This window comes from Coniophora puteana (assembly GCF_000271625.1).
Source record: "Coniophora puteana RWD-64-598 SS2 unplaced genomic scaffold CONPUscaffold_17, whole genome shotgun sequence".
Classification (NCBI taxonomy): Eukaryota; Fungi; Basidiomycota; class Agaricomycetes; order Boletales; family Coniophoraceae; genus Coniophora; species Coniophora puteana.
In genome coordinates this window covers 315,415-339,068 of record NW_006913069.1, presented here as the reverse complement: position 1 = coordinate 339,068, position 23,654 = coordinate 315,415, and the positions used below count along the sequence as shown (strand labels likewise).

At 55.3% G+C, this 23,654-nt stretch overlaps 8 protein-coding genes across 8 annotated transcripts; 5 read left to right on the top strand and 3 right to left on the bottom strand.

Moving 5' to 3' along the window:
• Window positions 1–533: 533 nt before the first annotated feature.
• CONPUDRAFT_85462 (FMN-linked oxidoreductase) lies at window positions 534–1,921 on the top strand. Its single transcript, XM_007776393.1, has 3 exons — window positions 534–825; window positions 886–1,333; window positions 1,384–1,921. The coding sequence occupies exons 1-3, from the start codon at window positions 556–558 to the stop codon at window positions 1,701–1,703; spliced, it is 1,038 nt and encodes a 345-aa protein (XP_007774583.1). The 5' UTR covers window positions 534–555; the 3' UTR covers window positions 1,704–1,921.
• Window positions 1,922–2,350: 429 nt separating this feature from the next.
• CONPUDRAFT_112437 (uncharacterized protein) lies at window positions 2,351–3,500 on the top strand. The gene is made up of 5 exons (XM_007776392.1): window positions 2,351–2,428; window positions 2,482–2,596; window positions 2,678–2,888; window positions 2,981–3,293; window positions 3,367–3,500. Exons 1-4 carry the CDS (start codon window positions 2,372–2,374, stop codon window positions 3,261–3,263), a joined length of 666 nt encoding a protein of 221 aa, XP_007774582.1. The 5' UTR covers window positions 2,351–2,371; the 3' UTR covers window positions 3,264–3,293; window positions 3,367–3,500.
• A 2,477-nt stretch (window positions 3,501–5,977) lies between these two features.
• CONPUDRAFT_140136 (P-loop containing nucleoside triphosphate hydrolase protein) lies at window positions 5,978–10,077 on the top strand. The gene is made up of 23 exons (XM_007776391.1): window positions 5,978–6,008; window positions 6,068–6,412; window positions 6,472–6,547; window positions 6,597–6,645; window positions 6,703–6,724; window positions 6,789–6,969; window positions 7,037–7,077; window positions 7,149–7,204; window positions 7,261–7,365; window positions 7,428–7,553; window positions 7,605–7,618; window positions 7,680–7,725; window positions 7,781–7,858; window positions 7,921–7,968; window positions 8,028–8,228; window positions 8,373–8,715; window positions 8,879–8,952; window positions 9,020–9,071; window positions 9,134–9,157; window positions 9,208–9,231; window positions 9,284–9,307; window positions 9,365–9,388; window positions 9,451–10,077. Exons 2-23 carry the CDS (start codon window positions 6,344–6,346, stop codon window positions 9,796–9,798), a joined length of 2,025 nt encoding a protein of 674 aa, XP_007774581.1. The 5' UTR covers window positions 5,978–6,008; window positions 6,068–6,343; the 3' UTR covers window positions 9,799–10,077.
• A 45-nt stretch (window positions 10,078–10,122) lies between these two features.
• On the bottom strand, window positions 10,123–13,486 carry CONPUDRAFT_85460 (uncharacterized protein). The gene is made up of 11 exons (XM_007776390.1): window positions 13,406–13,486; window positions 13,293–13,324; window positions 13,188–13,228; window positions 12,805–13,120; window positions 12,655–12,734; window positions 12,229–12,571; window positions 12,036–12,161; window positions 11,577–11,939; window positions 11,282–11,500; window positions 10,678–11,217; window positions 10,123–10,620 (listed from the first exon to the last, which is right to left on the bottom strand). The coding sequence occupies exons 1-11, from the start codon at window positions 13,461–13,463 to the stop codon at window positions 10,291–10,293; spliced, it is 2,448 nt and encodes an 815-aa protein (XP_007774580.1). The 5' UTR covers window positions 13,464–13,486; the 3' UTR covers window positions 10,123–10,290.
• A 275-nt stretch (window positions 13,487–13,761) lies between these two features.
• On the bottom strand, window positions 13,762–14,955 carry CONPUDRAFT_169566 (uncharacterized protein). Its single transcript, XM_007776389.1, has 6 exons — window positions 14,867–14,955; window positions 14,773–14,815; window positions 14,498–14,705; window positions 14,234–14,404; window positions 13,945–14,167; window positions 13,762–13,890 (listed from the first exon to the last, which is right to left on the bottom strand). Exons 1-6 carry the CDS (start codon window positions 14,901–14,903, stop codon window positions 13,865–13,867), a joined length of 708 nt encoding a protein of 235 aa, XP_007774579.1. The 5' UTR covers window positions 14,904–14,955; the 3' UTR covers window positions 13,762–13,864.
• A 137-nt stretch (window positions 14,956–15,092) lies between these two features.
• CONPUDRAFT_147312 (uncharacterized protein) lies at window positions 15,093–18,038 on the top strand (the record flags this gene model as incomplete). The annotated part of the gene is made up of 6 exons (XM_007776388.1): window positions 15,093–15,225; window positions 15,284–16,052; window positions 16,124–16,270; window positions 16,333–16,390; window positions 16,482–17,518; window positions 17,607–18,038. The coding sequence occupies 6 exons, from the start codon at window positions 15,093–15,095 to the stop codon at window positions 17,851–17,853; spliced, it is 2,391 nt and encodes a 796-aa protein (XP_007774578.1). The 3' UTR covers window positions 17,854–18,038.
• A 2,640-nt stretch (window positions 18,039–20,678) lies between these two features.
• CONPUDRAFT_159284 (uncharacterized protein) lies at window positions 20,679–21,806 on the top strand (the record flags this gene model as incomplete). The annotated part of the gene is made up of 4 exons (XM_007776387.1): window positions 20,679–20,794; window positions 20,860–21,178; window positions 21,514–21,600; window positions 21,741–21,806. 4 exons carry the CDS (start codon window positions 20,679–20,681, stop codon window positions 21,804–21,806), a joined length of 588 nt encoding a protein of 195 aa, XP_007774577.1.
• Window positions 21,807–22,011: 205 nt separating this feature from the next.
• Window positions 22,012–23,578, bottom strand: CONPUDRAFT_147310 (bud site selection protein 16). The gene is made up of 7 exons (XM_007776386.1): window positions 23,522–23,578; window positions 23,356–23,467; window positions 23,271–23,304; window positions 23,111–23,215; window positions 22,965–23,057; window positions 22,808–22,916; window positions 22,012–22,754 (listed from the first exon to the last, which is right to left on the bottom strand). The coding sequence occupies exons 1-7, from the start codon at window positions 23,563–23,565 to the stop codon at window positions 22,142–22,144; spliced, it is 1,110 nt and encodes a 369-aa protein (XP_007774576.1). The 5' UTR covers window positions 23,566–23,578; the 3' UTR covers window positions 22,012–22,141.
• Window positions 23,579–23,654: the final 76 nt, after the last annotated feature.

Genomic DNA, 23,654 nt, shown 5'->3' with positions numbered 1-23,654 from the left:
ACACGGGCAATTGCCCCCAGTGGACGTAAAGCAAGAAAACACCATTCTCCGTCCATCGTCCGTCGTCCGTCTAAATTGGCATAGTCCACACCCCATTGACGGCACACGACACGACACGACACGAAAGCGATCAGAGAGTGTGAGAGAATCTCTGACACAGCCTCGTGTCGGTCACAAACATGTGGGACTGACCTCATTGTCCAAGTTTTGTTACCCACGTTAGTCAGCAAGTCCGGCGTCAAAACGGATGTTATCAGCTTCTTCCAGATGCTGGCAAAACAGTAGTCCGCCGGCTTGAACTTCTTGGATCCCGGGACAACTGTCGGCTTGCTTAGAATGAAGTGGGTTTATAACAAGCATCGACGAGGGCCGGCGAGATGATACTGTAAGACCGACTCCTTCTGCTCCTTACCAAGACTTGACCAAGACAAAACATGTTCATAAGCAAAGGAATCGACCACATAGGTTTAGGTATAAAAGAGAGATGAACTCGGTGATGATTTTGCATATCAACACTCGAATTCGCAAACTCCATAACTAGTATCCATCACAGACATGACCGCCTCCGACCTCCCCTCTCTCTTCAGCCCTATCCAAGTTGGAAACGCCCAGCTAAAGCATCGCATCGTCCTGTCTCCGCTCACTCGACTCAGGGCGTACGACGACCACGTACCAGGTCCACAAGCAGCGACGTATTACGCTCAGCGCGCTAGCATGCCAGGAACCTTGCTCATCACCGAGGGGACCATCATCGCCGCTCGTGCTGGTGGACTTCCAAACATCCCTGGGATCTACAACGACGCGCAGATCAAAGCGTGGAAGGAGGTAAGTGAAAACTTAAAGTCGCTGAAACCATATACGGGCTCACTAACATGATTATGGAAGATCACCGACGCCGTGCACGCGAAGGGGTCCTTCATCTACGCTCAGCTGTGGGCGTTCGGGCGCGCCGCTGACCCCACATTGCTTGCATCCGAGGGACACGAACACGTCGGGCCATCCGCCATCCCGCTCGAGGAGCACTGGCACGCCGACGTTGGTCCTCAGGCCCTACGAGCGTTGACTGTTCCAGAGATCAAGGAGTACGTCCAGTTGTACGTGACCGCAGCGAGGAATGCCATGGAGGCCGGTTTTGATGGCGTCGAGATCCACGGCGCGAATGGGTACCTCGTAGATCAGTTCTTGCAGGACGTCAGCAACAGTCGCGCGGACGAGTATGGAGGTAGCGTCGAGAACAGGACGCGATTCGCACTCGAAGTCGTCGATGCAGTAGTTGCAGCCGTCGGAGCCTCCAGGACGGCTATACGGCTCAGCCCGTGGAGCGAGTGGCAAGGTATGCCTGGACGTTCTAGTAATAGTGTCTGTACTCACCTCAATGCATAGGCATGGGAATGGCTGATCCTATTCCGACATTCAGCTATTATGTGAGCAAGCTCAAGGAGAGAGGCCTGGCTTATATCCACGTTATTGAGCCGCGAATCAACGGCGTCGATGACGCAGTCAAGGCCGCTAGTAACCCTGAATCCAACGACGTCCTTCGCAAGATTTGGGGCGATCGGCCATATATCGCCGCAGGCGGCTTCACCAGAACCAAGGCACTCGATACGGCAGAGGAGAAAGGTGGATTGATCTCATTTGGCCGGCTCTTTATTGCGAACGTAAGTTTCAAGAAAATGCAGCCCGAAACAAAAATTTGGAGATAAAAAGCTTACCTCCCTATCCGTAGCCCGACCTCCCTCGTCGTCTACAAGAAGATCTGCCACTGACCAAGCCAGACAGGACCAAGTACTATCTTGCCGGAAATCATACATCCGATGGATACACTGACTGGCAGTTTGCGAGCGGACAGGAGAAAACCTCAGAATAGATAGATACGGTAGACTCAGTGTGTTGAAGCTTCGAATATAACCGATAGACTCGAAGATACTGTCTGCAGAGGGTATTCCTTGACAATGTGTTTTCTCTCAGCGTAGACTAGTGAGAAAAGCGTAGTGTTCATCTGCAGATAACAAGATTCTCGCCTTTTCAACCATTGACACGATGTGTATACTCATCGTCGACGCACAGCCTAGTGACACGAATGTGGCCAAGTAGAAGAACGCTTGAAGATATCGGCGAAGACACTATCAGCATTATCTTATTTTCCTTCCGTGGTTCCATCCAGGTCTAATCAGATGTGGTGAGATGCGGTGGGACGCGGCAGAGGTGATAGTTTGAGTCAAGATGAGATGGTTCGGGCTTCCACCCGGTCTGACCTTCAAAATAGGGGTTAAATGAGCACCGCCACGCCATCCGTCCCGCCTTTCCCGAATCCCGAGCCAGCTTTCCTGCTCGACACATTCCGGGCCCAGTGGCACCTCCTCACATCGCAATGCCACCACCGCGACAATCGGCAACATCATGGGACCCTGTACTCTTGATATCCCAAGTTCAGATTGTCAGTCTTCTCCCGCTTGCAAACGCTAAACGGACGTCCTGCAGATTATCTCGATGCAGACGCTACACTACCTCACGCTCTCGATAATAGTACCCCCTCTCCTCGCCATATTCTCGGAGCCAAACTCGCTCATATACCAAGGGGGAGCTGCTAATGTGGGTGCGTCGTCGCATTCGCGCGTTTGCGTCCGCGTCTAGCTTGGCTCGGGCCATACTCAGACGTCACTTCGCAACGCAACAGGGATGATCATGGACTGGCGGGAGATGGCTGGTCGGCCGACGGTGCGCCACAGCGGGATGCCTGGAGAGCAACGATGGAGCTTGTATGGCTCAGCGTGGAGCGGGGGAAAGCAAGTCGGCGTCGGGCTGGATGCGGGGCACATGAGCGAGGGGATGGACGCGACGCGGGGATGGATTATAGCCCTCTGTTGGCTCGCTGCGTGTTGTGCCGAGTACGTATTTTCTCCTTGACTTTCTGCTCTCCGTTTTGCCTAGCTCTTGATCTTCTTCGTCCTCCTTGGCAGTGCTGACCCGGATCATCTAGCGTATACTACCTGTATGCACTCGTCCGCCGCCCACGCCTCATCCTCGACTTTGCCATCACGCTGATGTTCAACCACCTCGTTCTGACAACATACTACTCTGCCTCCATACCCACCTCCCTATTCTTCTGGCTCATTATGGTCGCCGGTTCCGCATGGACAATTATCGCCGCCGAGCAGCTATGCGTGAAACGAGAGATGAACGAGGGTTTGGTGGTGTCGCAGTCGCAGCCACGGGACGGCGACCTAGACGAGATGGAGATGGGTGACACTAGACTTGACTGACTTGGCTTGCTTGGGCTTAGAGGCTTAGAGGTGAGTGGCCGCGGTCTTGTCCGGCGGCTGTGAACGACTAAGTGTTAATGTGCCTGCGCTTGCTTCCGCGTAGATTCTTCACGTTGTTTTACGACTGCTCATTGCTATTTGCTGGCACCTTAGGGGTGTCAGCTGGATTCATTATCATGATACATGCAGTGTGCGACTGTGTTCATGTCCGAGCCGCGTTCATGACTTTGCACTCAGTATGAGACCCTTCTCGCATGTGCTTATGTAGGGTTTGCCCATGTGGGAAGCCTCGGCGTATTTGAGATGAGTTGTAAGGTCATCATTTTCTCGTTCATCCCTGCGATTAGATGACATTCGCGCCCATTCACCAGGATATATACTCTACTCTTGAGGTAAGTACGCCAAACTTGCCTGGCCCTCGGCCTCGTCGGATAAACAACGGCCAAACCGGGCCATATGGCCGCGGCTACAAATATTGGCTTCAGCTGTGCGATGAAGCGGTAGTGAGAACGTGATGATGATTGTCCCGTGGTGACCGCTCCTAATCATATACTCTCGGAAATTGCCCAATCCTCCTTGGACGTCGGCCCTCACAGCTACTAGTAAAGTGTGGTCTAGCTCTGGAATAGGCGGAGATGACGACCTAACCACAGCAGATCTCTATCTCGGTGCCGTACGATTATTCGTCTTCTCGCTGACGCACCCACTGCGTCATCTGATGTTCGTTCGCAGGCGACAAAGATGCTCTACTCTTGAACTACATGATGCAAACGTTACGTACCGACTTAGGACATTTCGGCCGGAGAAGTTATGGCATTGCTCGTCGACATGCACGAATGAACAGTTTACTCACGACGCCGCAGCCCTGCTGTCTAAAATAAGTCATTTGTTTCTCAGCGACACCTACAGTCGATCAGAATGCAGGCAAGACTCCGATGAAGCATTATCTTCTCCTATGGTTTTCGCTGAAAGGGGGAACATGACGTTGCGCCGCATACACACTTGGACGCTGTGTATACATATTTAGCAGCTTTCAGCTTCAACGTTCGTAACGATACCGACAAGAAGATGTAGCATATGGGTCGGTACTCTCAGGTTGGACAGCTGGTGTACCGGCTCCGACGGTGCGGACACCGCACAGGCGGCTTCATCTTATAACATCTGTCGCGTCTGAGTTGAAACCAATTCACTACAGCGGACCTTGGTACGCCACTGGTTATCTTACCAGCACTAGACCATTCATATGGTAGAACCAGGTGCTGAGACTCTGCTAAACTTGGAGTTAGTAGATTCATATGTGGCGGCTCATCGATACACACGGCTTACACGCCGCTACCAAGTGTAGCTTCCATGGCTCTCCTGTGATCCGCCACTGTCCATGCGGCCCCAAGGGTCAAATGGCAACAAGCTTGTGGGTGTCGGAGTCCGAACGCGTCCCCGCTGACGAAAGGTGAGTCAACTTGGACTCAGTTTACAGTCAAGAGGAGACAAGGTGTATCGACTGCGTTTCATCTTATCCTACAGCATGTATTACACGTTGTACGGATGTTGGAGTGCATGCTAGACGGTTCCTTGGGCGCTCTATCGCTACCGAAACAAATCTTATCAGTAAGGAACAGCCGACCTTGTCAGTTATTAAGTTTCCCGTAGGTTGGCTCCCAATCGTGGTCGTTGCCTTACTTGCCCAGCCCAAGAAGCGACTTTTCTGACGTGTCGTGGCTGCATATAAATTCACTTTATCCACTCCGCTGCATTTCGGGGTGTAGCAGACGACGGTTCTTGTGCTCGACATACGCTTAGCACTGCTTAGCAGCATGGGCTGACTTTCAATTTCCGCGGTGCTGCGAGGCGCATTTAGCTGATATCAATGCAAGCATAAGCTGTATGAATCACACACATGTGTCAGCGCAGGGCTGTCGGAGCTGCTTTCAGGCCCAGGACTACGTGGATGCCTAATGGACTTGAAGCGCCCAGTACCATGATGATCTAGGGAATTGGTGTGAGTGTTAGATAATATCTGAGCTTGAAAAGCTGAAATCGGCTGACCTCCACAACAGTTCCATTGCTGTGGCTTTTAGCACCAGATACAAGAAGAGCAATTGTGTGCGCCAAACGTCAGACGAAAGAGATTCAGATTCGCAAGGAGTTGCCAGGAGATTGGTGAGGTGAGACGTGAGGCGAAGGGACGTGTTTGAGGCGCAACAAGGTTGAGCGATCTGAATCTGGCTTTCCGGCGGTTTATGTGGTTTGTGCGGTTTGTTGGCAAGGGTGTCCCTTTATTGGCCAGCATCACGTGGAAAGTCGACCAGGGCGTTCTCGGCCTCAGCAAAGGGTTGCGCTTGCCTCCCGAGTCTGCCATCATCATTCGTTCTGGAGTCGAGACGCTTGTCCAAAATCAAAGGTCTGACTCTTATTGCACTTTTGGATACTGGGTATCGACCTTCTCAATCAATCAAGCACAGTTTCGCACCGACACGATCATAACTATAATATGGATGTCCACCCACCGAGGCTCGGACATCTGAGTTCTCCAGAAGCGAGTGCCGTAACGTTTCATGAACATGTCTATGATTTGCCACACTTCTCTCAATTGACGGCCGCCTTCCTATGTCTCAATGTCTGGACCGCGAGTCCACTCATGCAGCTCTCGACTCGTCAACTTCAGGACGTAAACCTCGCTGGCAATGCGTTTTGAGGGGGGTCGACCCAAACCTGAGTCAATTCAGACAATCAATCACTCTCCCAGTAAGTAAAAGTTTTAGCGATGCATAGGCGAAATAAATGAGTCTTATCTCCCATGGAAGCGCCCGGTTTTGGCTACATGTTATCCCAAATCAATTTCCTGGGCATTAACACTTGCGGGATCCCACAGCAGATGTCCAGTTCAGGTCACGGTTTGTTGGCTCTTCCCCGCAGGCATCACCGGCAATAGACTCCGTCATTGCTTGTATGTCCGCGCGGTGCGCCCCTTAAGCCTATAGGCACGAGGCTATGGGCCATCGGCGACAGGTTAAATAGTCGACGAGTTCGATCCGAGCACGCCTCCTGTTCCCTTACCCCTCCTCCGAATACCCTTTACCATGGACATGCTTAAGGGCACTCTGTCCACGTTTGGCATGGGTGGTGCCAATGCCATTCAAGATACTCTCGTATGCCACTCGCCATCCCTTACCCTTGCGCACGTTACTGACCTCGCCACTCGCCTCAGAAACTGGTGGTCATAGGCGGAACAGTTGAGACAGCGAGACGGGCGTCTGTCTCTGCATGGAACAGCTTTGTGGACTGTGAGCATGAAACTCAGGGGTCCTGCGCGCGGAACTGACAGCTCTACAGCATTCTTCCTCACTGCGCATTTCAGCCAAGATGATTACCCGTATGACTGGTGAGTCCGTTCTTGACGTGTCACGCGCAACTAGAGCTGATGGTTTTGCCCCTGTAGGCTGATGCACTGGTTGTCAAAGGTGAGCTTAGACGCCATACACACCATCGTGTCGGAACCGAAGCGCTGACTGTACATGCATACAGCAACCAGCCTGGGGGCGCAGCCGCGAATTCGAAATCACTACGCGCTCAGTTGGTCGCTCCGGCATGACTCAATCGACATCGGGCGACGTGGAAGAGGAAGAGGAGGAGTTGGTCGATGATGACGACGAGGCTCTCATTCAAGGCCGGAAAAAGCGCCGCATTACCTTCATGCCGCATTTGGGTACGCGGTCACTGAACCTTTCATCACCAACAAACCCCGTGCTTAACGCTGTCATCACCCCGCACAGATACTACCCACACCATTTATTACCGTGGCCACTGGCTTCGGGTACGTTTTCTCCGGCCCTCTGAACTAACGCCTCGGAAATCTTAACCTTAAGGGGGTTTTCATCCAAACAGATAACACGGTCGAAACGATACCCAGACTACGGACATGGAGCCATGCTCAAGATTAGGTAAAGGATCAATGACGTCTTTCTCACGGAAAGTTATTAATGAAGCTCTCCGTTAGCGTTGTCGCCCGAAGCAATGATATCCTCAAGCAGCTCGTGTTGGAAGCAAAGCGCGAGTACGAGAAGGATGCCGAACACCGAGTCCACATCTTTATGGCCGACACGTTAGTTTACGTTCCAGCTATAAACGGATGTTATTGCAGGCTAACTCTCCCACTCTATGAAGCAACTTCGGCTGCTGGCGATGGAACGGCGCCCGACAGAAGCGACCGATGAGCTCCATTGTGTTGCAGCCCGGCGTCAAGGATATGCTCCTCGCTGATTGTAAGGATTTCTTGCGTTCCGAAGATTGGTAAGCCTAGACCCGTCGTACGCCCATCACTCACTAATGACCTCCCCGAAGGTACGCTGAAAGAGGTTAGTCAAAGATGCCCCGTTCCGCTATTTGATAGGGATGAAACCTAACTCCTCAACTTAGGAATCCCATTCCGACGCGGGTATCTGCTGCATGGTGTTCCTGGAAGGTACGATGAGTTCGTGCGAATGATGGAGGCGGTCCTCTGATACTTCTCCACTCAGCGGGAAGACATCGTTGATACACTCACTGGCCGGAGAACTAGGCCTTGACATATATGTCGTCAGCCTATCATCGAAAGGGTAGGCCATCTGCAAAGCTTACAATAAGGTTCCATCACGGTTCTAATCTTACTGCACCTTAGAATGAGTGATAACACATTAGCGACGTTGATGGGCAACGTACCTTCCAGGTATGAAACACGTGAGGTGATCATCCCTTCTGGTGGTCATTAACTCTGCTCCTCCTCAGATGCATACTCCTCCTCGAGGATCTGGACGCGGCATTCACGCGTTCTGTCAGCCGCGACTCTTCGTCTACCGGTGCGCCCAACCCGGTGAATCCTTTCGGCCTCAGCGGGAGCAGCAATAACAACGACACCAACGACGGATCTACGCTGAGTTTGAGTGGCCTATTGAACAGTCTTGACGGTGTTGCCGCGGCGGAAGGCCGGTGAGTAAACCCTACTAAGCCTTTCTCACCCGTCCGGGTGCAACCCCCCACCTCATTCCGTGTTCCATACGACTGGGAGCACCACCTGGCCATGTTCTGCGATCCGACGCTCACGCAATGATCTGTCCCGTTTTCGTTCTACAGGTTGCTGTTCGCCACGACGAATCACCTCGAGCGCCTCGACCCGGCTCTCAGCCGTCCGGGACGAATGGACGTGTGGGTCAACTTTACCCACGCTACCAAGTGGCAGGCCGAGGGGATCTTCAAATGCTTCTTCCAGAGCCAACCTTTACCTAAGGGCTCCGAGGCGCCAAAGGACAAGGGAAAGGAAAGGGAAAGGGAAAAGGAGCCAGACGTGTCGCAGAAGAACATGCCCGGCTCCGGGCCGGAGCGCAAGTCTGGCCTTTTGGTTCCCGTGCTGGAGGAAGAGGATATTGCCGCCCTGGCGAAGGGGTTCGCAGACGCGATTCCCGAAAACGAGCTCAGCGTATGTGTCTCTCCTCGTGTTAAGATTAGGTTCAGGAGGCTGAAGTAAGCTCTACTCCACGCTGATCTTGGGTCTGCGCGTTTCGTTTTGTGTCTTCCCCGCCGTGACCCGTGTTTGCGCCGTGTTCGCATCCGCATCTGCATCGCAATTTTGCGGTTCACAGGTCGCCGCGCTGCAGGGATACCTTCTCAAGAACAAGCTCCGGCCTCGTGAGTGCGTGGATGAGGTGGCGGAATGGTACGTTTTTCCCTTTCGCGTCCGTCACTTTTGACAATGTCTCACGACTGCTGTAATCAATTTAAAGGGTAGTGCAGGAGCGCGAGATGCGAGAGAAGCTGAAGAGAGAAAAAGCCGAGGTAGGTCCAGGGTGTAATTACCGTTTGATGACTTGCTCACTTTGCTCTTTTGTTTTTCCCAGCGTGAGGCCCAAGAGAGGAAGGAGGTGGGTCATTCTCGTATATGACGTCAATAAGAAGCTAATTTCTGCCCCAGGCGGAAGAGAGAGAACGTAAAGAGGTGAGTTTTGGCGTGATGGTCAGGCCGGAACATGCGCTGAACAGTCTTGAAGAGGGAAGAGCGCCTCGCTAAAGAGGTAGGTTTAATGTCCTAGTACGATATATGAACCGATCAGCGCTGACATCCATTAAAGCTGGAGGAGAAGGAGCTCAAACAGGTAACGATCTGAACGAGCTATCCCGACACCCCCGTTCAGGTCTTACATGTCCCCCTCTGTAGAAACTCGAACGTAAAGAGTCGCGCTCGAAGGCGAAGAAGGCATCCCGCGCTCCACCACCAGACTCCGCAAAGCAAGAATCTTCATCACAGCTACCAGCGGCTATCACTCCATCGTCAGACTCTTCGGCGAGCTCGTCCGAATCGGAGAACAGCACAGGCATCGAGGCAGATACGGAGGAGAGCATCACGTCGGAGGAGGAATCCGACAAGGTCAAGTCGGGCGAGAGCAATAGCAGCAAGTCCGCGGGCGGAAAAGAGCCCTGGGTCTCCATCAAGGGGCAGCCAACACCTGTCGTGCCTCCTGCCCCTGCACCTAATGCGTCGCCTGCGTCATCGGATCCTTGTTGATGAACCTCTCTTGATTTACTTTTTTGCTTTGCTGCACTCCGCTTTGCACGTTTGCGTTCGCCTTTGCCTGCGCTTCTTTCTGGTTGGATCCGTGGTTCACGGTGTTTCATATGGCTCACGGCGTTCTTGGATATTGTCCCTTCTGGAGTTCCGCATTCTATCAACAACGCATTCTCTCGTTTCTTGCCATCATGACGTACTTAGACACGCAGCGTCGAATCCTGTATTCTCAGCCTCGCATAGTTGTACCTAACCCGGCCCTCCAAATTATTATTTCGTTCCACCAGAATCATGTCCTTCGGCTCGCGAGAAGAATTTAAACGGGGGAGCGTCCAGCCTCGACATGCAAGGTTATTCCCATGCTACGTTCGATAGAAGAAAGGAAGAAAGTAATGCGTGTCTATAGTCAATCGTGGTAGTACCAATAAACGATACGGAAACAAACAAAATCATGGCGATATCGTGTATAACGAACGAACGAAACAACATCGTCTACGTCGGCTTGAGGTTGACGTCCGCGAGCGTCTTGAACGCGTCCTTGTACGCGTCGAGCAGCGCCTTGACGCGCGCGCGCTCCGCGACGAGTGCCTCGTCCTCGTTGAGCAGGTCCGGGAACAGCTCGGGCTTGTACAGCGTCGCGACGAGCCGGTTCTGCACCTGGTGGCACGAGTGGTTCACGAGCAGGTGCATGATCGCCTTCGGGACGAGGTCCTGGATCGACTGCCGCACGATGGAGAAGTAGGACGCGATGAGCGACCGGATCAGCGACGTCTCCATCTCCTCGCGCATCGAGAGCTGCGAGCCGCCCTCCGTGGACGGGACCTGCTCGAAGCGAGTCAGCATATATATGCGGGGGAGGAAGCGTGCGGGGTGACATACCGCCTCGATGTGCTTGCCCAGGCTCCGCATATCGTACGCCGCATTGTTCCCGTCGAGGGTCCTCTTCCCTGCCATCAAGCCCGTCGGCCCGGGACTCTGCGCATTCGACACGTCCCGCCCAATTGGCACTGGATGGTTCACACCATTAACATGGGCACGCCCGCCCCCGCCGTCCTGGTGGCCCGCGCCGCTGGGACCCGCGATGGGCCCGGGCCCGTTCTGCCCAAAAAAGTAGTTGAGGAACGTCTCCTTGGCCGAGTGCGGCGACGTGCCCGGCTGCATTGCGCCCACCGAAGCAACGACGCTCGAGCCCGTGCTCGAGCCGCTGCTCACACTGAGGTGGCCGGTCGCGGACTGGCCGGACGTGTGCCGGTGGCCGTGGATTTTGGATTTCGACGAGGTGGGCGTGGGCGTCGTCGTCCGCGGGCGCTCGCGGTCGGCGGAGCGCGCCGAGGAGCCGTTTAGGAGGTTTTCGTCGATCGAGGCGTCGTCTTCGTCGTCGGGACCTCCGATGCCGTTCATGGGCTCCGTACTCGAAGGCTACAACATTGCACGTAATACTCAGCTACAATTCGTTGAACAGGGAGGAAGGGACGACACTCACCCGTGGAGGCATGACAGCGGGCCTGGGCGGCGGAGCGCTCGCAGCGTTCGCAGCAGCCGCAGAGCCCGAGATAAACGCGGGGTGATTCGTGTTGATGTATGCCGCCTGGATCTCGATGAGGCTCTGCGTGTACTCGGACGTGGGGCCAAGCCGTTCGCGCAGGAGTTCCGAGACGACCTCGATGAGCTGTGCGTGCAGCCTGGGGAACCGCTCCATTTCCTGTTACACGCGTGTCCATCAGCCAAATACGTCGCTAGTAAAGGGATACACGATCAAGGGCCCAGCGTTCACTCACCATCGAAGTACAGTTATGACAGATCTTGACCAGCTCCTCGTACACCAGCTCCACACAGCGCAGGCTCGGCGACTCGAGCAGCTTGATCTGCGGCTTCACGAGCAGATCGAACGCCGCCTCGGGCACGAACAGACTCGGGCGCGGGCCGGTTGAGTTGCGGATGGCCGTGCGGATGTCCTGGTTGTCGAGGTTGTGCGTCGCGTCGAGCGAGGCGAGCGCGTGCCCGAAGACGTCGTTGAAGATGTAGTAGATGCGCGCGCCGCCCGAGAGCTCCTTCGTCGTCATGTTCATCTTCGTGCCCTCGACGGAGGCGACAAAGTCGGACGCGAACTGATTCATCATGCGCAGGATGACGGCGCCTTGCTGTTGGGATGCGATGGAAGCGCGCGTCAGTATATGGGCGCCAACGCATGGGAGGGGGAGGGGGAGGAAAGGGATAGAATGGAAGGTGTGACGGACCTGGTTCTTGTCTCCGTAGATCGCGGCGTCTCCAAACGAGTTGAGCTCCTGCTGCGCCTGGGTCATGAGCGTGTTCAGGCGCGCCTTCATATCCGGGAGCTTGTCCCGAATATGGTTGATCAGAACCTACAGTCACCAATACCAGTTAACGTTCAGAACAAACACATAGTCCAGGGGGGTCAGGACCACGCACCTGGTTCAACGTCCTTGCCAAATAGCGCGTCCCGTTCTTATGTGAAATATTCCTATACGCCGGATGACTCCTAAAGAACTCCGCCTCGCTCTCGAGCGCATCGGACATGGCCTTCTCCGTGTTGATATCCTGCTGGCTGCGGTTCACGACGCCGATAAAGCCGAGCTTGAGCGGGTACACGCGCCCCGTGAGGATATCGAGCGCGTTCGTGCCCGCGTCCATCAGGTCGAGCTTCGTGAGCACGCCGATCGTGCGCCGCCCCTGCGGGTCGACGGTCCGCGCGAGCTTGAGCGACTCCGAGTTGGCGAGGTCGACGTTGGCGGGGGAGACGGCGAGGATGACGCTGCACATGCATGGTTTAAATTGGGCCATGGAATACGAGGGTACAGCGAACGCGCCGGGGCGTGGCGGGAGAGAAGAGCGTACCTGTTGGGCTTGTTCACGTACTCCTGCACCAGGTTCCGGATTTGCCGCTCAATGTCGCTTGGCTGGTCTCCCACCGGGATCTGCACGTCTCGTCAGCTTCTCGCATCTCACCACAGAACCAGGCTTAAGAGAGAGGAGGGGTACACACACCTTCGTCAGCCCCGGAAGATCCACCAGCGTCAGATCCAACACATCCGGGCTATATATCCTCAGCGAAATCGGAAGCTTGCTGATGCCCTTATTCTGCCCCGCGACGCGGAACGTCTCCTGCTCAATCTCCTTGCGGATCTCGTCGAAGCTCGTGAACCGCCGGTCGATGTGCAGAAACTGGCCCCATTCGCGGGGTGCGCTTGAAGTCGAGCCGTCGGCGGATGGCTCGGGGACGGGTGTGTGGATGAGTTGGAGGACGAGCGGGCGGCGGGTGACGATGCCTGAGCCGCGCGGGAGGAAGTCGCGCCCGACGATGCTGTGGTTGGAGGAAGGAGTGTTAGATTGATGAACGGCAGTGTTTAAATGGAAGGGGGAGCACGCACTTTTCGAGGACACTCGACTTGCCAGCGGACTGGCTCCCGACCTAACATTCCGAAGTGGTTGAGACAACATGGCTCGCGAGGCGCGCGGTGTGAGTGAATACGTACGACAACAAGCTGTGGCATGTCCAGCTCCCCGCCTGTTCAGACGCGTACGCACAGATGTCAGCGTTCTTTCGTGTCTCGCATACATCCACCGCTGGGAAGAAGCAACTACTGACCAAGGTTGCTGAACGTGTCCTGGAGCTTGTTCACGAGCTTGATAAGGTCCGAGTCCATCTTGGGCTACTCGGGTGGCGTGGTGAGCGGAAGCGATGAAGGAGGGAGGATGGATGTAGGTGGTTGGTGCGGCGGGGAGAGTGCTTATGAGACACGCGCGGGCTGCAAATTCACGGAGGCGCGTCGTCACGGCGAGCGTTGTTTGGTTACATTTGGGGTTATGGGCCACCGCGGGCCGACACATCAACGTATCCTCAGCAGCTTGCGGCATCGCACGGGTGCGCATTGGGCACGGCATACATGTGCTGGTGTACTCAAGTCTTAGGCTTATGAGGAGGCAGGCAACAAGGTACAACATGCAGAACGACAGCCTTCATAAAGAGTGTGCGCGCGTCAACACAATAAAACGTATGGATTTATTATCCGTCTAAGTAATCTAGAGCCACTACACCAGGAGTTGTCTAGATCTGCTTGCTTTTGACGAGCTCTGCAAGTAACCGTCAGCACAAATTATGTGGAGTAGGAAGTGGAGAACACTCACGCTCAATGTCGGCGATAGCGTTGTTAAGAATATCCCTCTGAGTCTTCTCGTCCTTGAGCGAAGCGAGCACCTTGTCAATGACAGACCTGGCAAGCTCGGCCTGCTCGCTCTCCTTCTGCTGCTGCTCGAAGCGGACCCAGCTGTCGAGGACCGACTTGAGCTCGGACGCAAGGGCGACCTTCTGCTTCTGCACAAATGCCTCCGACTCGAGCTGCGCGGTCTCCTGTGTATTCATGTCTTGCATCAGCCAAACCCATCACATGAGCACTGCAGAGGTGGAAAGGCGCACCTTGGAGAGAGCAAAGAGGCCCTCAGTGAGAGAGACGACGTCCTTCATCTGCTCAACGGAGTTGATGCGGTCCTTGACGGCCTGGGTGTGCTCCGCACGGGCACCCTCGAGGACCTTGCGAACGCGGTCGATGTGGCCGTCCGCCCAGTCGCGGTAAGGCTCCCGGATCATCTGAAGGCGTACCGCAAACGCGTGTCAGCATGTTGTGTATGCGTCCGCCAGCCAAGTAGGCAAGCGGCGGTCGAGAAAAACGTGGCTACGCACCTTGCCAATGAAAGCAAAGAGGATGGCGGTGCCAGCGAGGACGACAGTCTCCTCGTTGACGACGTAGAGCTCCTGGGAGATGGCGGTGGCGAGGAGACCCGAACCAAGGATGACCGAGCCGGTTTTGGTGACGAGACCGGGGGAGGAGGGCATGTTGTCGATGATCTGGGAGGCCTTTTCCGATGGGGGCTGCGAGCTCATGGAGCGACTGCATATACGGACAAGAGGAAAAGGCGAGGTCAGCGAGGGCATTGCTGGATGTTGAAGAAACATACGCAGAGACAGCGCGGGCCACGGTGGGCACGGCGCGAGGGCGAGCTATGTTTTTTGTCAGATTTTTCTCTCTAAATCCAGTCAACCGACGCTTACCTGCCCGGAGAGAGGAGAGAGCGAATCTGGAGGCCATGGATGATGAGGACGAGACAACGGAACGACGACGGGGAGGAGGTGCAAACACCGTGGGACAATTTATCCCGGCACGTCCCGCGTCTCTCCCCTCCAAATACAGAAATCTGGCACAGCCACCGCATAAGTCTCTTCACCTCCTGAGTCCGACGCTTATGAGCATATAACCAACTACTTATCTCTACTCAAAATGTCTGACCCACGATTTGCAAAGGTCAAAACAGATCCTCGCTTTCGAAAACCGAGAAAGCAAAAGAACAAGGTCGTCGTAGATGAACGCTTCAAGAGCATCTTTGACGACAAAAAGGGAGACAAGAAAGCTCGTGCGCTCATCCGTTCATCCGTCCTCCTGCTGGTCACTAATTTTTACGACATTTCTAGCCGCACGCGTCGACAAATACGGCCGAAAAGTCGCGCAGACCAAAGACCGTGACGACCTCCGCCGATTCTACCGTCTCGAGGGCGAGGAGGATGCCGCAGACGAACCCCCAAAGCCCGATCTTGCGCGTGGAGCGGTCCTCATGGAGTCTTCCTCGGAAGAGGACGACGATGACGAAGCCAACATATCAGAAGCAGGCAGCGAATACGGAGGCATTGTCAAGCTCGGGCGCGACACCGACGACTCAGACGAAGAGGGCGAGGAAGCCGAGATCGACCTCGACGAGTCCCAGTTCGCCGATCTCGACGCACAGGCGACGGCGCTGTCCGGCGCCCAGACTGCTGCAGACGCAGATGCGGACGACGACGAAGAAGCACCGCGCACGCGCCGCCTCGCCGTCGTGAACCTCGACTGGGACCACGTCCGCGCCGTGCACCTGTACAAAATCTTCTCGTCCCTCGTCTCGCCTGCCGCTTCCGCTGCCGCCTCCACATCGACCCACGCGGTCCATCAGGACAGGCAGAAGCTGCTTAGAGGCCAGCCGTCGACGATCGCGCGCGGGCGCGTGCTCAGCGTGCGCGTGTACCCGAGTTCGTTCGGCAAGGAGCGGCTGGAGAGGGAGGAGAGGGAGGGTCCGCCCGTTGAGCTGTTCAAGAAGAAGAAGAAGGAGCTGAGGGAGGAGGATATCGACGAGCGCACGATCTTTGAAACGGGCGATGCGGACGAGTACGATGAGGATGCGCTGAGGAAGTATCAGCTTGAGCGACTTCGGTAGGTAATGCTGCGCGTTTATGTGTGTAGACGCAGGTGGGCTGACATGAGGTTGTGCGGGGTGTGTGCAGATACTACTATGCGGTCGCGGAGTGTGACACTGTCGATGCTGCGTCGCATATCTACGACGAGCTGCAGGGCTCGGAGCTTGAGCGCTCAGCGAACGTCTTTGATCTCAGCTTCGTCCCGGATGGTATGGAGTTCGACGAGGAATGCAGGTACGCAAATTTAGCAGTCGTCTCACCTCCACATCGGCTCATTCATGCATTCCGCTATTCAGAGACGAAGCAGTCGGCGAGCCAAACGGCACATACAAAGCAGTCGATTTCGTCACAGACGTAAGTACCTCATCGCATCGCATCTCGTCTTATCGTGCCGCCTGTCTACCTCTACTCCCTACTCCAACTCCAACTCAACCCAATCCAACAGGCGCTCCGAAACTCAAAAGTCAAGCTCACATGGGACGACGACGACGCCGAGCGGAACCACTTCACGCGGCGCACGCTGACAAAGAAGGAGATCGAAGAAGCCGACTTCCGCGCATACATCGCCTCCTCGTCCTCGTCTGGCTCCGAGGACGAAGCCAAACCTTCTGCCAACGCTGCCAACGCCAATACCAAGGTCGCACCCAACGGCAACGGCAGTAAGCAAAAATCGAAATCGAAGTCGAAATCGTCAGCGCGGGACAACCTCCGCGCCCTCCTTCTCGGCGGGGACAACGACGAACTCCCCGAGGGGTGGGGCGGTGGCGGGGATGCGTTCGCAGACGGCGATGATGGCGATGGCAGCGGCGGGGGTGCGAGCGACGTGGACATGCAGGTGACGTTTGCGCCTGCGCTCAGCGGGGGCGCGGATAAGGGCGACGAGAGCACGCTGGATAGGTATCAGCGCAAGATGCGGGAGAAGCGGAAGAAGAGGAAGGAGGAGAGGGCGGAGAAGGGGGCGGGGGTTGATGGTGGTGAGGAGGGTAGGGGTGAGAAGAGAGGGAAGGGGGTGGGAGGGGACGGGGGTGCGGGAGGGCTGGGCGAGGAGGACGAGTTCTTTGGCGTGTCTGGGTCGGAGGACGATGATGTGCTCGGGCGGTCAACGTTCGAGGAGGAAGAGGAAATGCGTCCCAAGTCGAAGCCGAAGAAAGGACCCAAATCCAAGTCCTCCGACCAAGTCAAGACCAACACAACCCGCCAAGAAGCAACCGCCGACGAGCTCGCGCTCCTCGCCGCATCGGACGCGGCGGGCGGCGGCCCCGGGCACTTTGACATGAAGGCGATCCTCAAAGCCGAAAAAGCCAAGGGCCGGAATCGCAAGGACAGGAAGCTGAAGAATAAGAAGAACAAGAAGGGAGGAGCGGAGGAGGACGATGGTAATGAAAACGAGCTGCAGGAGACGTTTGCGATCGACGTCAAGGACGAGCGGTTCAAGGCTGTCCACGAGGATCATCATTTTGCGATTGATCCTAGTAATCCTCGGTGCGTTTGCGTTTTTGGATTCTCTTCTTTCTCCTCATCCTCCTCTTCCATGTCGCTTCTCCTGTCTCTGACGGGTATATCTCTGCAGGTACAAAAAGACGAAGAGCATGGGCGCGCTCCTCGACGAGCGGTCGAAGCGTTACAAGGACAAGGGCAGGGATGGCCGCAAGAATGCGTCTTCTGAGGCACCGCAAGAAGCGACCATCGGTTCTTCGATAAGTGGAGGCGGCAAGGAACGGGACCTGAAGAGTCTAGTGGAGAGCGTGAAGCGCAAGAGCGCGGCTGCGACCGCGGGGCAGGGCGGCGGGATGGGTAAACGCCGCAGGCTGGACTAGGAAGCGCAAGGCCCGCTCTTGCTGTTGGACGTTGGACGGTGATCGGCGATGTGGATGGACGGTCATTGATGCAGATGTATCGTAGGTTCATCAGACTTGTTCGTTCGAACCCCCTTTCAATCTTTGCGTATGCCGTTGGTGGGCCTTTTGTGGCTATATTAACGTTGACTTGGTTGTTTGAAGCGAATATGCGCGGTGCGATGCCAAGGACGTGGAGCGTTCGCTTGAAGGATGAGACGAGGGGCATCGACGAACGACAGCGCTCGTTGCGGTTGGGTCGTACAGTCATTTGCATTCCAACCCGGAAAACGCGCGTCTCGCGAACTGTTTGTTCCGCGCAAACTCATACCCGATTTGGCTTGTGGTCACACGCGATCACAGTGTGACTGTCTGTTACCGCTGGGCCCGTTTCCAGGCGTTTCCCCCCTCCTTCTATGCTGCCCGCAGTCTTGTGGATCCTCCTTGTGGGAGAATGCAGCGCCCCGGAGGAGTTGTGAAACTGTTGAATCAATACATGAATACTCCTTCTTCCAAAAGGTGCACTTAGAGTTTGTCAAGATAGATGCCTGAGTGAGTATAGACTCATGTTACTTAGTATAACATGTTTGACATTTCAGTTGATGAAATCCGTGCACGTCCTGAGGCCTGAGGCCAGGAATTGGACTCGGTCAACACTGTCTGTCTTCCGATAGTGAGAAATTATTTCGTAGATGTTGCAGAAGAGGATCTAAGTGCCGGTTCGGGCAAGGGTTCAGGCAACAATCTGAGGCTCCTTGACAGGCAGTGTTTTATTCGTCAAAAAACCACTTGGTGATTTGTGGTATAATTCCGAGCTGATCTGAAGCAACATGACTTAGGTATTGTGGTGAGATAGATTGGTATCACTATACTCTAACTTAATCAACTCTACTAAACAAAACTCTCTGACGCGGGTTGTATTACAGTGTGTTGACTGCGAGGCACAACAGCAGCGTCCATAAAGCCGAAGTCACGTCGGAGTATCAAAAGCTCGCGCGTGACTACCATATATGGCTAAGCTTTGTCCAGAACAAACACGCCGCGAGACGCGCGTTTTCCGGGTTGGAATGCAAATGACTGTAGATGAAGCTAAGCCAGACTGACAGGCCTTTTCTCAAGACCCATTCGGCGAACCGGTGCACGATGCCAAGGACGTGGAACGTTCACTCGAAGCAATAATCGAAGGATGAGATGAGTACATCGATGAATGCATGATATGGGCGTCGACGCTCGTTGTAGTTCTCTCTTCTCTCCCATGAAACTTAATCGTCAGGAAGTTTTTCAAGAGCCACGAACGAGGTCAGTCTTGTCAAAACTGGAATATTCAATTGTTACCAGCGCTTTGCGAAGTCTTTCTGGGGTGCTCATCTAAAGCTTTCTTCGCAGAACGTGGAACGACGTTCACTGAGAAGCGGCCGACGCGCGTCAAAGATCAGACGGTGCTCCACGTTCTCTCAGACCTACAGCGCGGTCCGGCCTGCGGCCTTGAACAACGAAGGACCTCGTGGATGGCAACGTGGCGGGGAACGGTTGCCTGGGCTACCTTTCCAAATTTACGACAAGTACAATTGAATCGGACCCGAGGTTTAATTTTGTTCCACTACGTCAGAGGCGGTCATACGAACTCTTCAGACAATCGTCGACCCTTTTGCAGTAACCTGAAAGACGTGTACAGGCGACCGTCGAAGCGCTAGCGGAGGTTCGTTTGCGACCTTCCCAGTCTCTACACGCCATGGAAAAACATTGAAGGTTGAGAAGGGACATTTCGTCTGTTTACCTCGCAACCATATGCATCATCACAAAGCTGATGAATCTTTAGCGCTTCCAGGTCCCCAAACTGGTATTGGCGGGAGTTCACTCGCCGCCCCTCTTTCGAACGATCCGCTGCAGCCGTTTTCACACCTCCTCGTGGTTACCCGCAGAGCTCGGCGCATCGGTGGGCGTTGCGGCCCGCAGTCGATTTGTGGAGGGTCTTCTCGATGCCCAGACGAGAACAAGGAAGGCGCTCGAGATGAAATTCATGGTAAGCTGGCCGCTTTTCCTGGATGGAATCACGCTTGCGCCTACACCAAATGCAGTGATTCGTGTGCGTCTCCTGACCGTTAACGTTGAGGCGTCGGCTTCCATGCCACGACGCCGTGCAGAAGTTTGCGCCGAGGCCGTGACTTGGATCTGGCCGATGGGCGGTGGACGGTGGACGCAACTACAGTTATCGCATGCAGCAACGCCGGTGCAGATGCCCCGATCTTCGTCGTCCCACTCGACCGGGATTTCGTCGCTGTAACACAGCAGATCTACGATTTCTATATTTACGAAACGCTTGTGCCCAGCATGGTACACCGAAGCGTTCCGGAGCTGATGCTGGGAGCTCGATACGGTCTGTTTCTCCCTCGAACTCCCCCGGCAGCTGTAGCTGCGCCTTACTTGTAAAGAAGGTGAGGCAAGGTTTCAAACTTTCATTACTTTCGACGGCGCCGACTTCTTCCACCGTGACCTCCTGGGCGGTCCTAGAACTTCTTTGGTTCCTGCACTGTAGGCGGCAGTACGCAGTGGGCGATCTGCCACCGTGCGTGCGTTTTATAACCCCGCGCCGGGTGAAACTGCGTGCCCTTTCTTTCTGCCTTTGTTCTGCTTCCGGTTCGAGGGGACCGTAGTGCGCCATAGGAACAGCGAACGGGGCTGACCAGTCATCCATTGTCCAGGGGCGACGTCAGTGCTGCTGCCCTGTCTCAGGCTGGCATGCATGCTGCCTGTGCTACTACGTGCTACCTTGTTTCTTTCTTTGACTCCCCTCCTTTCCAAAGTGCATGGATACGGCAAGATCTGAAGGAGCCCGACATCCTGTGTCGCTGCATGTCTACCGACACGGGGGTCTGCTTAGCGACGACAAGATCATCAAGGACTCGCAGAAGACCGCGGTCCTGTACGTCAGATTAATTGCCACATACACTCTCCACCTTTCCCGTTGCTTACTGTACGTCCTGGCAGATACTTCGTCAAAGGCACCCGCACCCAGTCCTCCTTCGCGCTGACCATCCACGCCGGCGCGCCAAACGACCTGGGCCCGCCGACGTGCCACGTCGCGTCCACATTCAACAACACCAACTACGGGCTGCACATCTCGACCTCGCTCAACGTCACGCTCTTCGGCGCGGGGACGGCGACGCGCCCGGGCTCGGCGAGGGAGCGCTGGCGGACGACGCTGAGCTCGCCGAGCGCGTTCGATGCCACGTTCTGGTTCCGCGGGCCGGACGACAACGAGTATAGGTGGAGGCCGAGCTCGTTGTTCTGGAGGAACGACTTGCAGGTGCGTTTTTGGTCTGGCTTTTCCTTCTTCTTCTTCTTCTTCATCTTCTTTTCTTTCTTTCTTATTATTGTTTGGGGCGCCTGGAAGTTGTGCATGGTGTCCGGTTGCGCTTTTCCTTTCCCTTTATCCGCCTTTTTACCCTTCTTGTTCTCTCTTTCTCTCAAATATCCTTCTTTCCCTTTCATACCATCTACCGCTTCTCGGCTTCTCACGGACTTACCTATTCCATCCCGCATGAATTATCTGGTCGCCGGAATGCTCCTTGGTGCACATGGCCCACAACCTCATTCGACTTCTCATCTTTGGACGGCCTTATGGGGCGCACGGCGGGGCAGTGTCTGGACTCGCGCGATAGCGTCGTCGCGACCTATCGGGTCACCACGTTCGCGATGCGCAAGGACGGCGAGCTGCGCGTGTATCCGGTGCGTGAGTGGTGCTCCACCTGGCCCAGCTGGGCTTTTGGGCGTTCTGTGGTGCTGACGAGATACTACGCTTCGGATCCGACTTTTGATTTGTTGCTTGTCGTCGTTGCACTTTATCATGGTGGCTTGCGGTCGGACAGTCTGGACGGTTTATGCTCGAGCTGCTGCTCGCGACGAGCTTGGCGATGCGGACGCCGAGTGCGTGAGGGCCAGATAGGGGCGTGGTGTTTTGCTTGTTTTCTGTGGCGGAGGAATTTTGGAGTTTGAAGCTTTCGGGCATTTCTTAGCTCGCCTAGACCGCCGGGCCGATCGGGCTTGTACTGCTACTACTAGATCTTTCGTTCATCGCTGTGTTACGCAGCTGTTGTCTTTGAGCCTGGGTCGAGTATCAAAACGGTTATGTTTACTTTCGCTCTTTGTAGCATACGAATGATGCAACTTGTCTATACCCCTGTCTATCATCTCTTTCGGTAAAGAGAGTCTGATCTACCAATGCCGAGTACAGTATCCAGACACCGACGACGCCCCGCTGGCTTGCGAGTTACCAGAACCCGGCCCACTCCTGCATCTGCTCGTCCGGCCGCAGTTCCGTCTGTCTAAAGATATGCTGCCCCTGTATGAGCCTCAGTTCCCGCCCGCGCATGCGCCTGAACTTGGGCACCGGATCGACCTTGTCCCGCTCCTCGTCCGTCGGGATGCGCTCGTCCTCGGGCAAGAGCCGTGTGTACTCGTCCGTCAGCGCGAGCAGCGCGTGCGTCTTGGCGAGCGCTGCGGACGTCGCGCGCGACAGCGCCGTCTGCGCGCTGTCGCCGGGCTGGGAGAGCGGTGTTGTTTTGGTGGACGGCGGGATGAAGTGCCCGAGGAGGAGCGCGGAGAAGAGGTCGCCGACGCCGGAGAAGTAGCCGGGGATCAGGGGCACGCAGCGCGCGTGCACTGTGGACGGGCCGGTTGCTGATGAGGAGATGCAGAGGAGGTATTGGGCGTCTTCGTCGGCGGATTGCGGTGGCCGGATGGATTCGGGTAGGGAGTCGATCAGCCACTGGCGCAGGGGGATGGAGCTGATGACGACGTTGGGGACGTGGTACTCGTCGTGCAGCTTTTGGATTGCCGCTCGGAGGGAGAACATGTCGCTCATTTTGATGTCTGTTAGGACCCTAGAAGACTTGATTAGGTACGGGTAGGATGCGTGCACGAATGGGGCACGTACTCCACCTCAAACCAGTTGGGTGTTATCACAGTAGCTAGAGGGAGCATCGCGCGATAGACGGGGACTGTTTCTGGCGAGACGTACAGTTTTCCCGAGTCTCCGAGTACGGCTGTGCTACGTTTCAGTACGAGATGGTCATCCTTGGAGGCCCACTCACGATCTAGTAGATAGACAAGATCGGGGTTTATTTGGCGAAGATCAGCAGCGAGCTTATGAACTACTTGAAGCGCTTCTGCAGAAGAAGTGTATCCTTGACGAAGTAGAGTGGGTGATACAAGGTGATAGTGATGGACGAAGCCCTACCAGTCAAGAGTCGATCTGGACGCAAGAGTCCGATATGCTTCATCGAGGCGATGATGCGTTCCAGCTCCTCTGCTGAAGTTTTCGTGCCTCCGAGGTGTCCATATCCTAATCCCGCCTCTCCCGTCAGCTAACAGCAAGCAGGAACTCTCTGAAGACTCGCCCGAGTGATTAGAGAAGTTGACGGTATTGATGACCTATCAGGGCCGATTCAGGCGACGGACGTCAGCAGGGCAGACAGTTCTTACATCGACGTCAAAGCCCATACATTGCAAAGGAAAGACAGCAGCCTTTCCACCAACGTAGCCGTAGGTTACATGGGACTGTATGCTGAGTACACGGGCATCCTGAGAGGTGGAACTTGGAGGCGTGTTCTGTGAGAACGTCACCAGAGCTTTGACCACTAGCACTCACCTGCTAGCAACTCCGTTCACTCCGTCTACGAGTTTGTTGACCATCGATGGAGGTTTTTCTGTGTCGTTGGTATCGGTCTCCAGGACGTGGTGGGTTGTCGAGTCAAGCAGAGAAATTGGTCCGCGGAAGAAGG

What these genes read in the sequence shown, in the direction of transcription:
- CONPUDRAFT_85462 (XM_007776393.1), top strand. Translation starts at nt 556, where the DNA reads ATGACCGCCTCCGACCTCCCCTCTCTCTTCAGCCCTATCCAAGTTGGA. An exon ending in AGATCAAAGCGTGGAAGGAG is followed by an intron (nt 826 to 885) that starts GTAAGTGAAAAC and finishes TGATTATGGAAG; the next exon opens with ATCACCGACGCCGTGCACGC. An exon ending in CCCGTGGAGCGAGTGGCAAG is followed by an intron (nt 1,334 to 1,383) that starts GTATGCCTGGAC and finishes CTCAATGCATAG; the next exon opens with GCATGGGAATGGCTGATCCT.
- CONPUDRAFT_112437 (XM_007776392.1), top strand. Translation starts at nt 2,372, where the DNA reads ATGCCACCACCGCGACAATCGGCAACATCATGGGACCCTGTACTCTTG. An exon ending in CTGTACTCTTGATATCCCAA is followed by an intron (nt 2,429 to 2,481) that starts GTTCAGATTGTC and finishes GACGTCCTGCAG; the next exon opens with ATTATCTCGATGCAGACGCT. An exon ending in CTCGCTGCGTGTTGTGCCGA is followed by an intron (nt 2,889 to 2,980) that starts GTACGTATTTTC and finishes CGGATCATCTAG; the next exon opens with CGTATACTACCTGTATGCAC.
- CONPUDRAFT_140136 (XM_007776391.1), top strand. Translation starts at nt 6,344, where the DNA reads ATGGACATGCTTAAGGGCACTCTGTCCACGTTTGGCATGGGTGGTGCC. An exon ending in ATGGAACAGCTTTGTGGACT is followed by an intron (nt 6,548 to 6,596) that starts GTGAGCATGAAA and finishes ACAGCTCTACAG; the next exon opens with CATTCTTCCTCACTGCGCAT. An exon ending in CACATCTTTATGGCCGACAC is followed by an intron (nt 7,366 to 7,427) that starts GTTAGTTTACGT and finishes CACTCTATGAAG; the next exon opens with CAACTTCGGCTGCTGGCGAT.
- CONPUDRAFT_85460 (XM_007776390.1), bottom strand. Translation starts at nt 13,463, where the DNA reads ATGGACTCGGACCTTATCAAGCTCGTGAACAAGCTCCAGGACACGTTC. An exon ending in TACGTGAACAAGCCCAACAG is followed by an intron (nt 12,572 to 12,654) that starts GTACGCTCTTCT and finishes ATGCATGTGCAG; the next exon opens with CGTCATCCTCGCCGTCTCCC. An exon ending in GTCATAACTGTACTTCGATG is followed by an intron (nt 11,501 to 11,576) that starts GTGAGTGAACGC and finishes CGCGTGTAACAG; the next exon opens with GAAATGGAGCGGTTCCCCAG.
- CONPUDRAFT_169566 (XM_007776389.1), bottom strand. Translation starts at nt 14,903, where the DNA reads ATGGCCTCCAGATTCGCTCTCTCCTCTCTCCGGGCAG. An exon ending in TCTCTCCTCTCTCCGGGCAG is followed by an intron (nt 14,816 to 14,866) that starts GTAAGCGTCGGT and finishes CAAAAAACATAG; the next exon opens with CTCGCCCTCGCGCCGTGCCC. An exon ending in GTGGCCCGCGCTGTCTCTGC is followed by an intron (nt 14,706 to 14,772) that starts GTATGTTTCTTC and finishes CCGTATATGCAG; the next exon opens with TCGCTCCATGAGCTCGCAGC.
- CONPUDRAFT_147310 (XM_007776386.1), bottom strand. Translation starts at nt 23,565, where the DNA reads ATGGTCAACAAACTCGTAGACGGAGTGAACGGAGTTGCTAGCAG. An exon ending in CAACTTCTCTAATCACTCGG is followed by an intron (nt 23,216 to 23,270) that starts GCGAGTCTTCAG and finishes AGGCGGGATTAG; the next exon opens with GATATGGACACCTCGGAGGC. An exon ending in TCCAGATCGACTCTTGACTG is followed by an intron (nt 23,058 to 23,110) that starts GTAGGGCTTCGT and finishes TACTTCGTCAAG; the next exon opens with GATACACTTCTTCTGCAGAA.